Source organism: Salvia miltiorrhiza, chromosome 2 (assembly GCF_028751815.1).
Source record: "Salvia miltiorrhiza cultivar Shanhuang (shh) chromosome 2, IMPLAD_Smil_shh, whole genome shotgun sequence".
In the NCBI taxonomy this organism is placed as follows: domain Eukaryota; kingdom Viridiplantae; phylum Streptophyta; class Magnoliopsida; order Lamiales; family Lamiaceae; genus Salvia; species Salvia miltiorrhiza.
The window spans coordinates 62,623,311-62,634,620 of record NC_080388.1 but is presented as its reverse complement, the minus strand read 5'-3'; the positions used below and the strand labels follow the sequence as shown (position 1 = coordinate 62,634,620).

Here is an 11,310-nt window from a genome sequence, read left to right as displayed (position 1 = left end):
TATTGAGAATGGAGAAAAAGTTGTTGAGTGTATTGAGAGTGGTGAAAAAGTGTTATAATTAATATTGGGAGTTGTGAAAAAGTGAAAGTAATAGTAATTATAAGTGATGGGGTATAGTCCAAAAATAGGTAGGAAGTTTTTTTGTGGACATCCCAAAAAGAAAAGATATGAAGTTCTTTCCTGGATGGAGGGAGTATTATAAAACTAAGTTTTACCCATCTAAATTTATAATATGTTATACTATACGATATCATTATTATACTATTAGGATTTCCGTCGTTCCACGTCACGATTTCGATGCCTGAAAATAAAATTCGGAATAAAAATAAGAAAGAATTGATACATTATGTACTTCTATGCATTTTTTTTTGTAAAGTCTTACATTTTTTTGACACAAATACAATTATGTAAGAAAAATATAAGAAAAAATAGCTTATTGCCGAAAAGTAGGTTGCCACTTGGACGACAACCTCACCAGACGACAACCTACTTTGTGACAACAAGCTATTTTTGTCTTGCAAGTACATTGATAGATACATTAAGAGTAATTTTAGTCAATTTAGACAAAAACACAATAGTCTTATAAAAGTGGGCAATTTTCATTACAATTTAACAAAAATGGGCATTTTAAATTTTTACTCTATTTATAATATGTTATAGGTTATACCATATCATCATCAACTCACCAATCGAAAAAATTAATTTGCTAATTTGCATTAAGAAAAACATTAGCGTGAACTTAGTGGAGCTACTAAAGTAGGAGTCGATCTCGAGCAATTTAGTCTATGTATATAGCTTGAGCTGAAAATGAATATTAATCTAAGAATGGAATCATATCATGTTTAATATTTGATTGATTAATCACTTAATCAATCTTAAAAAATACTAACTATTAAGAATTGAGAACCCAACAAACTTTGAGCTAACAAATACTTTGTACGAGTACAAAAGTGGAATAGTTTCAGTTTGATACTTAATTCCTTACTATTTTGCTTGTTTTATGTCGTAATATGTATGTATCTATATTATCATATTTTTTTGGTAGCCTATCCATATATATATTGAGAATTTTGATAATATTAATGCACCATATAAAAATACAACGAGAATCTCTTATCCCGATTCTCCTACTAAGAATCAGTGATTCCCCTCCTTCCCCATAAACAAAAATAAAAAAATGAAATCAACGTAAAACATACCACAAAATTTCCAAAATCTAGACACAATATAGCTGAATTGTAAACGTGGCAATAATCTGACGGTCAGTTGACTTTGACTAAAACACATTAAATAAGCTTAGTTCGCGGCCGTTAAATAAATAGGTGCTTCAATTTTTCCCGGCAAATGCTCCTCTGCACACGTGTCGGCGTCCCATTGGCAGTCGCCTGGCGGTACGCGTTTCTATGCGTGTGATTAGCGTATCTCTTCTCTGATAGATACCAGTTACACAAACCGTTTTTGAGACATTCAAATTTTCTCTTAACAAATTATAAAAGTAAAAGAATAATAATTAAAAGTAGTGAGGAAAAAAAAAAGGAAACTAGAGCAAGTTCGCTGCGAGATCAAAAGCTGATTCTTGGTGTATTGTAATTGATTCTTTCTTTATTTTTTAAACAATATTTCCCCCATATTTTCAACGTTTTCCTTTCTCTATATATACAGAGACTTCTCTCCCTGCATTTTACAGAAGTTGAAATACTCAAAGATTTGATTTCATTTTGTGGGATAGTTGTTATATCGGTGAGTAAGTCGTCCATCTCCATAATTTGTGAGATTTCTTGAATTTTGTACTGAGTTCGTGGGCTGCTTTTGATTCTTGATTTTGTTTTGTGGCTTGCTTGGATTTTAGCTTTCTTTTTTGTGGAAATGGTGCGAGCTGAATGAATCTTGTTGTTTGTCAAGGTTTTTGTTGAAGAAAATTGTGGTGATTGTTTGATGGCGGTGAAGACGAATGGATTTGTTGGAGGCATTTGGCCGGAGGGATTGATGCAGCTGCTTGCGTCGCTTGCTTCGAGTTGGGGCGAAGTGTTTGATCATGAAGGTTTGAAGGTGCTTCATTTGAGTGGTGCAATGACTAATGTGGTGTATAGAGTTAGCTGGCCTATTAAGAAGGGTGATGGTGATGGTGATGGTGCGAGGACTGTCTTGGTTCGGGTGTATGGCAAGGGGCTCGATCTGTTTTTCAACCGGGAAGAGGAGATTAGGACGTTCGAGTGCTTATCAGAGCACGGTTATGGGCCTAGGCTTTTGGGGCAGTTCACAGGGGGCAGAGTTGAGGACTTCATCTATGCAAGGGTATGTATTCTTGATGTTCATGTTTCTCTCGTTCAATTCTGATGCTTCATCTTGCTTTCGAATTTGAGCTTCTCATTGAATTGTCAGCTTCTTGATGTTGATTCTTGTTTATGTTTATGCTGTCGAATTTGAGCTTCTCATTCAAGGGATTCTTGAATTTTATTTTGTTCATATTTTTAAGCTTTATTGCATACGTTCTTGCTGAAGTAATTCTTGCTTTTGGTTTGATCTTTTCTGAGTAGTGATGATATAATTTGAAGATGTGTGAAATGTTGAATACCATCTTTACTTTTCTGCAATTTCTTGAATGTCATTTCCCTCTTCTTGAAAAAACTGTTTCACACGAACTCCTGCAGACTCTATCATCTGCTGATCTTCGCGATCCTGAGACGGCCGCCCTCATAGCAGCGAAGATGAGGGATTTCCACGAGCTCGAAATGCCAGGTCCAAAAGAGCCCCTTCTGTGGAACAGATTGAGGTACCAAAAATCTATGTTTTGATACAAATTACTAAGCAAATGTAGAGATTGAGATATGTTTTGAACGCTCGTTTTTTGCCTTGTGCAGAACCTGGATCTCTGAGGCCAAGAATCTGTGTAGTCCCGAGCATGCCAAGGAGTATCAGCTGCACATCTTGGAGCAGGAAATCAACCAACTAGAGGAGGCCATATCAATGGATCACCAAAAAATCGGCTTCTGCCACAACGATATGCAGTATGGGAACATTATGATCGATGACAACGACTCAACCCTCACCATAATCGTACGTCTTCCCCTCCCTCTCACGCTTAGAATTTTCTAGAAACACGACGATGTTAGAGCTTCAGGCAGTAGCATTTCTCCTGTTTTAATAGATTTTTCTGAGGCCTCACCTAACTCAGCTTGCCTTCTTCTTCTTTTTTTTTTTTTTTGTGGGAATTTGCAGGATTATGAATATGCAAGCTATAATCCAGTTGCATATGATATTGCTAACCATTTTTGTGAGATGGCTGCAAATTATCACACTGATACACCTCACATCTTGGACTACACCAAATATCCAGGTTAGTGTTAAGTTTTTTGGTAAGGTATTTGTCTGATTTTGAAGAAGGAATATTTAGCTCTTTGTTTTAAATTGTTGAACAGATGTGGAAGAGCGCAAGAGATTCATAAGGAAATATCTGAGCTCTTCAGGTTGGTAATCTTGCTTCAATTTTCTTGTTCCACTAGAAACTTTAAGCCTCTTCGATGTTGCTTAAGGAAAAACAACAAAGAAATAGATTTCTTGTTCCACTAGTAATATAAGAATAAGAGTAGGTATCAGTCATTGCTCAAATATCTTTTCATATTGGAAAATGTCAATTTCTTGACCCAAAATTTGTCTGCTTCTCAGTTATATATAGGTTTGGCGTGTAGTTGACCTAAGACTATGTTAGTTCTTTGCATTAATTTTTTCAAGCATCTTCATCCTTATCTGTTTATGTTATTTTTATTCAAAATTGCATATCTGGATTTCATGAATATGCACAGGAAATGAAGCAAGTGAGACAGCAGTAGATGAGCTAGCAGATGATGTAGAGAGATACACTCTAGCAAACCACATCTTCTGGGGGCTATGGGGGCTCATCTCGGTAAACCCTAGCTCGATTTCTACGTTGATTTTCTACGAAGATTATAGAGCATGATGAAAAAATTTCATGAAATGCAGGCATATGTGAACCACATTGAGTTTGATTACAAGGAGTATGCAAGGCAGAGGTTGGAGCAGTACTGGCTGAGAAAGGCAGCAATCTTGAAAGTGGGAGGCGACGGCGACGGCCACGGCCACGGCCACAGCAAGGACTCCAGTACTGATATGTAGGAAGAGCCAAGAACGTGTTCATTCTTGAATCCCCATTTTTTCACAAAATTTGTGTATAATATAGTGAGATAAGTGTTCAATATATAGTCTGAGCAGCAACCTGTGTTAGTAGTTTTTGATGAATTCAAAAGCAGATTTTTTCCCAATGGGAGATAATACAACTCTTCACTCTCTCTCTCTCTCTGCACAACATGTTTTTTTACGACTATAAGTTGGACATAGTATGGAGTTTACGTAGAATGGTGTCTATAGCAGAATGTGAGCCCTTTGTGGCCACGAATGGCAGGTGCTTAGGCGCCTCAGCCCGGTCGAAGTAGAACCCTCCGGAGACGAGCTTCTCCTTCGGTTGTAGAGCCAGCCATATCACTGTATCAGCACCTTCCTCGCTCGTTCTAAGTTTCCCCGAGAGCCTGCAAGAACAAGAGCTCGGTTTTTACTAGGTTACTAGGTTGCACAAACTCAGAATTGTTGAATCCATCAAAGTATGTGGTAGATTAGCCTACGTTATGTTTTGTCTTTCTAACTGTATCACCTTAAGATAAGTTAAGCACCCTTACGATTTTGAGAAATCTGGCAAGCTCTTGGCAACTCCGGGCGTCTCTGCCCACCCGGGGTGCATTGAGTAGAACCCGATGCCCTTGTTCTTGTTCGTCTCCGCCCATTTTTCTGTCAACGCCACCTGAGAGGAAGAGTATCATTGCTTATACCGCCTTATACTGAGTCATGTTCATCACTTTGCAGTTACATACATACCTGCACTCTTTTGTTCCTTGCATATTGTTCGACTCCATTGAATTCCTTGCTGCTGAACTGCGAAGATAACCAGGTACAACGAGTCGGGGAAATCAGATTTTGTAGACGAGGTAAATGCTTGCAAAGATTAGTAGAAGTTTACCTGCAGATCTTCCATCAATGGAGCGGTATACATGCCACCCGATGCAACTGTGATGACACGGGCATCGGGCGCAGCCTTCTCTAGCAATGGCAGCATCAGCTCGGTCATGGCGTACGTGCCAATAACGTTCACCGCAAAGTTCATCTCGTATCTAGAGTTCAAAAGGGATCGAACCATGTTAATAGATAGAGGAACGTTATGCTATACACAGTCGCGAAGGCGGCTTACTTACCCTTCGGAGGTGGTGAGACGGTTTTGCTCAAGCAAACCGGCATTGTTCACCTTCAAAGCATCAACATATTGTAAATACCAAACTTACAAATTAGGAGACTAATAAAGTTGGTGAAGAACAATTTTACCAGAATATGCACAGGCTCGTCCTTCACACAAAATCGGGACGCAAAAGATTTGACATCATTGATGGAAGAAAGATCACAGATCTGCAAGAAACGGGGAAAAAAAGGGCACGAATAAATATAAATCCAAGCGAGCAAACGACACACAAAACGGTAACAAGACCTCCAAATGGACATTCTTGTTGCCCGTTGCAGATTGAATCTTCGAGAGTGCAGCCTCGCCCCTCTCCCTGCTCCGGCACACTATATACACCGTTGCTCCACTGCAGAAACATGGAAACAAGCCAATGTGGTTACACAACAGAAGATCTAAGATGGGGTTTGACAAGAAACTCGAACCGTGAAGCCAGGCCCTCTGCAGTTGCATAACCAATGCCAGAATTCGCCCCCGTCACAATGCAGTTCTTGCCTTCGATTCGTGCTTGCATATCTTCTGAACTGAAATTCTTTGAATGCTCCCTAACATAGGAGATTATCAAGGTCAAAAAGTCACACACATATATATATATAGATTATATGGAGCTGAAGAATGATATTTCTAAGAGGTAACAAGTTTGATTGTAAGTTCGTTTACCAAAAAGAGCAAAGTTGACCAATTTTAACATAACATAACACAGCTCAATTTCAGCGATATGAATATACTCCATGAAACAATTGGCAGCTGTCAATTTTGTCTCGATGAAACAAATCAAGATTTGACAAAGAATGTTAACTCTCCCTCTCTCTCTCTCTCTCTCTCTCTCTCTCTCTCTCTCTCTCTCTCTCTCTCACACACACACACACGCACACACAACTTAGATGAAGCAGAACAGTGATGCTTTTAACTGATAACAAGTTTGATCATAAATTCATTAACTATAAAAGAGCAAAGTTGATAAATTTTGACAGGACACAACTCAATTTTCAGCAATATGAGTCAACTTAGTCTCCACAAAACAAATGAAGATTTGACTAAGAAATAAAAGCAGCTAAAAACCTCTTGAAAATTCAGAGCAGAATAAACTATAGGGAAAAAAAAAGATGAGAATTAACAAAGTTGCAACAGAAATGAAAGAAATGGGACTCACAGAAAACCCTTTTTGGTGAAATTCTTGAACCCATATATCCCAAATGCTACTGATCTCCATGTCTGCAATCACAGCACCAGAACGACACCGTACCAAAGGAAATGAAACAGGATATCATCAAATAAAGCCAAAAATATATATAAATAAATAAAGGACGACAAAGAGTTTGGATTTTTCTTACCTTAAGAAGAAACATGGCGACCGATGAAATTGAAATACGAATTTGAAAGTGAAATAAAAAATCGGATTTTCCCATGAATTGGGAGTAGAGGAAGTAATGCTAGTGTGCATCACTGTAGTATGGAGCTATGTGCTATGGGCTATTATGCTTCCACGTGCACAGATCCGCCATCATTCTTATATTTGCAGTTAAAGCAGTTAAACTAGTTGAATTAGATATGTTTAGTAGTAATTCTTTATGAATTATTATTAGTATCTTCTTTATAATAGGATTAAGCCTTAACAAATGTGGTACGTTTAAAATTGTTTCATTTCAATAATAAACCATATATAATCTTCATTATTTATTAATTAATTAACTATTACATTCCATATAAAGATTCATTAATCTTAATAAATATAATTAATAATAAATGTATATATAATAATAATAATAATAATAATATTAACATACATATAATCTAACGTAATAAATTTTATTATTTATTTTATCTCGATAAAAATCAATCTTAATAAATATAATTAATAATAAATGTATATAATAATAATAATAATATTAACTTACATATAATCTAAATTAATAAATTTTATTATTTATTTTATCTCGATAAAAATTAGATTTACATGTCTGACAAGAAAAAAATTATAATTTATATACAATAAATTATTTTAATTGAATGTTAGTGATTAGATGTATATTTGTTATTAATTTTATATTTCTCAAAAGCGTATATATTATATGTATATGTTGCAATATATTATACTGTATGAATTTATATATATATATATATAATATTTATCTTCTTAATTTTCAATAAAATCAATTTTAATTTGACTTTGAATTGAGACATGCACGTACGTGTATGTAAATTATAAACGGGTTCGGTCATTGATTTACATGTTTGAATAATAAGGCACAAATTCTATAACCTAATTACTATAAAACAAAATCTTATTTTATGTCTATCAAAATAATCAAAATTTTATTTTTATTTTTTATAAAATATATCCGTATATTTTATTTGTATAGGAAGAAAAATATATTTTTCATATCTAAAACCTTTATTTGTTTCAATTTCATCACTAATAACAATAATAATAATAATGATAATAATAATAATAATAATAATAATAATAATAATAATAATATATAAATTATGAAATTAGTAATGCATAAATGAAGAATTTAGATAAAGAACAATAGAGGATATGATGTTAAAATACATTAGAAATCTTTAATTATGTATTAAATTTGTAATAATCTCAATCGAGTGAAGAATTCATATAAATCACCTCATTTAACATTGATTTTTTTTTATAAGGTTTCACTAAAATAAAACTTATACAATTAAGAAGAAGCTCTTGCTCTACAAATTAAAAATCTATATTTCAACTGGTGGAATGATTGAGACTAATACAATTTGAATTGCTCCAAGAGAGATGATTCTCGGAACCCAATTAAATGATGATACTCACAAGTTAAATTTGTTCTTTCAAACTCCAAACGAGATAATTCTTGGAACCCAATTACTATAATATTTGAAGCTAATAAATGCATAAAAGTTTGTCAAATTTTTTTCAAGTTCCATACAAAATGATACTTACAAGTTAGTTATGATATTAGAAGCTCCAAACCATACAATCTCACAAGTCAAATTTGATTTTTAAACCTCCCTGAACTCTCGGAAAAAGGGTGCAAATACACCCCTCCGTTATTTTAACGGAGGGGTGTATTTGCACCCTTTTTCCGAGAGTTCAGGGGTGTATTTGCACCCTTTTTCCGAGAGTTCAGGGAGGTCAACGCGCCACGACCGAGTATGGGGAGCCCAATGCTCTAGGGGTGTCGACTTCGGGGGTGAATATGTACTTTAACCCTTAAAAAATTGAAGCATAAAAGTTCATTTTTGTATTTTAAGGTCTAGACGAGATGATGCTCAAAAGTTTGGTGTTCAAACATTAGATGTCGTCTTCTGGGCTTTAGATGATGATATGATCCTACAGGGTGGTTCAGACGAGATGATGCTCAAATGAAATAAAATCTTCAATATTGTCATTTTTCCAAAATATTGCTCACTCCGTCCCGCTAATAATGGCACGTATTCCATTTTGAGTTGTCCCACCGATAATGGCACATTTCTACTTTAGGAAATAATAAGGGATAAGAGCACCTCCAATGGTGGTGTCTTAGAGGGGTGTCTTAGGAGTGAGTCCCACCTAAGACACACCCCTCTCCAATGCATTGTGTCTTAGGTGGGTGCTTAAATCCCCATTTACACAAAATTCATATTTCTACACTTTTATTTTAAAATTTTCAATTTCATTAAAAATAAAATTAAACATTACAATAATTAAAATAAAATTAAAAACATAATTAAAATACGATAATAAAATAAAAAATAACATAATTTCCTAATTTAAATAAGCCATCGACGCTTGAGCACTTCTTGTACTAGGTGGTTGTGCAAGGCCAATTGTGCCTCCGTCATACCCGTCGTGTCCTTGTTCAAGAGCTTCGTATCCATCTCCTCCCGTTTCATCTCGGCTTGCATTTTTTTGAAAGAGTGTGGTGAATTTGAAAAAGTGGAAGAGTGGTATTTATAGAAGGGGAAAAAGAAAATCAAAATAGTCGTTCCAAAAGCAACGGTCGAATTTTTTTTAAAAAAAATAAAATAAAATAAAACCAACGGTTAGTTTAAAAAAAATGATTTTCGATTTTTTTTTTAAAATTGGGTGCGTCCGAAGGACGCGCCATACTCCTCCGCCGCTCGCCCCGAGTCTTGGCTTCGATGCGGCCTCGCATCACACCGCGTCTCCAGTGCAGCTGCTCCCTCTTCGCCCCGCGTCGACCCAACGCTCGACACGAGCGCTGGGGATGCTCTAACTAATTGTAATTAATTCACTAGTTAAAAGCCTAATCAAAATTAAACTTAATTAATGAAAACCAATAATTAAACAAAGAGGGTGGAGAATTCGAGAGGTCTCCGGATCTGAAATTCGAGGGAGTAAATTCTTTTCCCTTTCACATTCTCACGTCCGCCGCTCTCACTCAAACCCTAAATCTATCTCTCTCCATCTCTCCAAGGTTTCACCTAAAACCTCTCTCTCTCTCTCTTCGCCTGCCGACCGTCGTTACCTTGTTTGGGTGTAAGTCGTTGTCCCCTCTGCATTTGTCTTTCACCAATTTGGCCTCCACCATCGTCCCCGATAGAAAATTCTCTGTGATGTAAACCCTACCCGAAATCAGATCTATCTCTCTCTTCGTCTTTCGCCTTTCGTCGCCTTTCTCTTTAAATTTATTTCCAAAATTTGAGGGATTTAATCGAAAGAATGTCGACAAACTACGGTGATTCTTACGATTGGGAATGTATGAGTTCGTTACAGACATGGATTGAGGTCAAGGTGATCGAAGATCGATCCAGAGAATGGGCTCGCCTGGCTTTAGCCCAACATGGTAAAGGCCCTATCATTACTCATATGGTCTCCGATTGTGATGCTTACCCCGATTCATTTTTTCTTTGTGAGGAAAATTGGCAACACAGGAAAATGGATGACTGCGAGTTGGCGATGTTAAAAATCCTGCTTCCTGGCTTTTTTCTGGTGAAATTGATAAACTTAATTGATATTGATAAAATAGAAATAACTAGAAGCTCTTAACTCACAAACTTAAATATGTGGGCCACACTCTTAACTCTACTTACTTTCTTCTCCTTAATCTTTGTGCCGAAAAGAAACGTGCCATTATTAGCGGGACGGAGGGAGTATTAAATAAAAATTTATATAAAAAGAATATTTATTATTCTAACAAAAGGTTAATATTTAATTGAGGAATATGATTCAAATTAATATAATTTCAACTATATTACCCTAAATTAAATAAATTTGTTGTACAAAAATAATACTCCCTCGTCCCCCAAAATTATGCATGGAAGTTTGTAGTAATGATAGTGGAGAAATGGTCCCACAGTGAGAGTATTGTTAAATAGATTATAAATTTGAGGAATATGATTCAAATTAATATAATTTCAACTATATTACCCTAAATTAATTAAATTTGTTGTACAAAAATAATACTCCCCCGTCCCCCAAAATTATGCATGGAAGTTTGTAGTAATGATAGTGGAGAAAGGGTCCCACAATGAGAGTATTGTTAAATAGATTATAAGTAAATAGTGTAAGTTAAAAATGTAAAATTGTAGGAATTATATGTGGGCTAGTGTCCAAAAATAAGATATGCATAATTTTTGGGGCCGTACCAAAAAGGAAAGACATGCATAATTTTGAAAGATGAATGGAATATCATATAATTTAAAGAATATTTTTCCGTCGAATTTCGATGGGCTACATTCTAGTGTAAACGAAAAGTTCGAATAGTTTTAAATGCAAATATAGGACTGATTACCGATCTGCCCACGTGGAAGCATAGTAAGCCAATAGCATAGACCTCCGTATACTACCTCCGTCCCTCAAATAATTTACTAGTAGGGGACGATGCGACATGAAAAAAAAGTGTTATAATTAGTATTGAAAGTTGTAAAAATGTGTTATAATTAGCATTGAGAATGGTGAAATGTTATAAAGTAAGAATAAATAAAATATTTACTTCCTCCGTCCACAAAATTTATGTCACTAATTTCTTTTTCGTCCGTTTACAAAAAATATGCCACATCTAATTATAGTA

General features: G+C 35.4%; 2 protein-coding genes across 4 annotated transcripts; one reads left to right on the top strand and one right to left on the bottom strand.

Annotated features, from left to right (window-relative positions):
- Positions 1-1,436: 1,436 nt before the first annotated feature.
- LOC131010965 (probable choline kinase 1) lies at positions 1,437-4,307 on the top strand. 2 transcript variants are annotated; one of them, XM_057938681.1, is made up of 9 exons: positions 1,437-1,581; positions 1,663-1,740; positions 1,903-2,295; positions 2,652-2,773; positions 2,862-3,057; positions 3,220-3,337; positions 3,420-3,467; positions 3,804-3,904; positions 3,982-4,307. In XM_057938681.1, the coding sequence occupies exons 3-9, from the start codon at positions 1,936-1,938 to the stop codon at positions 4,132-4,134; spliced, it is 1,098 nt and encodes a 365-aa protein (XP_057794664.1). In that variant the 5' UTR covers positions 1,437-1,581; positions 1,663-1,740; positions 1,903-1,935; the 3' UTR covers positions 4,135-4,307. The 2 variants fall into 2 exon arrangements, with proteins under 2 accessions (XP_057794664.1, XP_057794665.1); XM_057938682.1 differs by lacking the exon at positions 1,663-1,740 and having other exon boundaries at positions 1,447-1,581.
- On the bottom strand, positions 4,224-6,792 carry LOC131010966 (uncharacterized). Of its 2 annotated transcripts, none has more exons than XM_057938683.1 (10): positions 6,634-6,792; positions 6,453-6,514; positions 5,725-5,844; positions 5,549-5,648; positions 5,389-5,469; positions 5,262-5,311; positions 5,030-5,180; positions 4,888-4,944; positions 4,692-4,813; positions 4,224-4,544 (listed from the first exon to the last, which is right to left on the bottom strand). In XM_057938683.1, exons 1-10 carry the CDS (start codon positions 6,706-6,708, stop codon positions 4,340-4,342), a joined length of 1,023 nt encoding a protein of 340 aa, XP_057794666.1. In that variant the 5' UTR covers positions 6,709-6,792; the 3' UTR covers positions 4,224-4,339. The 2 variants fall into 2 exon arrangements, with proteins under 2 accessions (XP_057794666.1, XP_057794667.1); XM_057938684.1 differs by having other exon boundaries at positions 4,406-4,544; positions 4,667-4,813.
- Between the last annotated feature and the right edge of the window lie 4,518 nt (positions 6,793-11,310).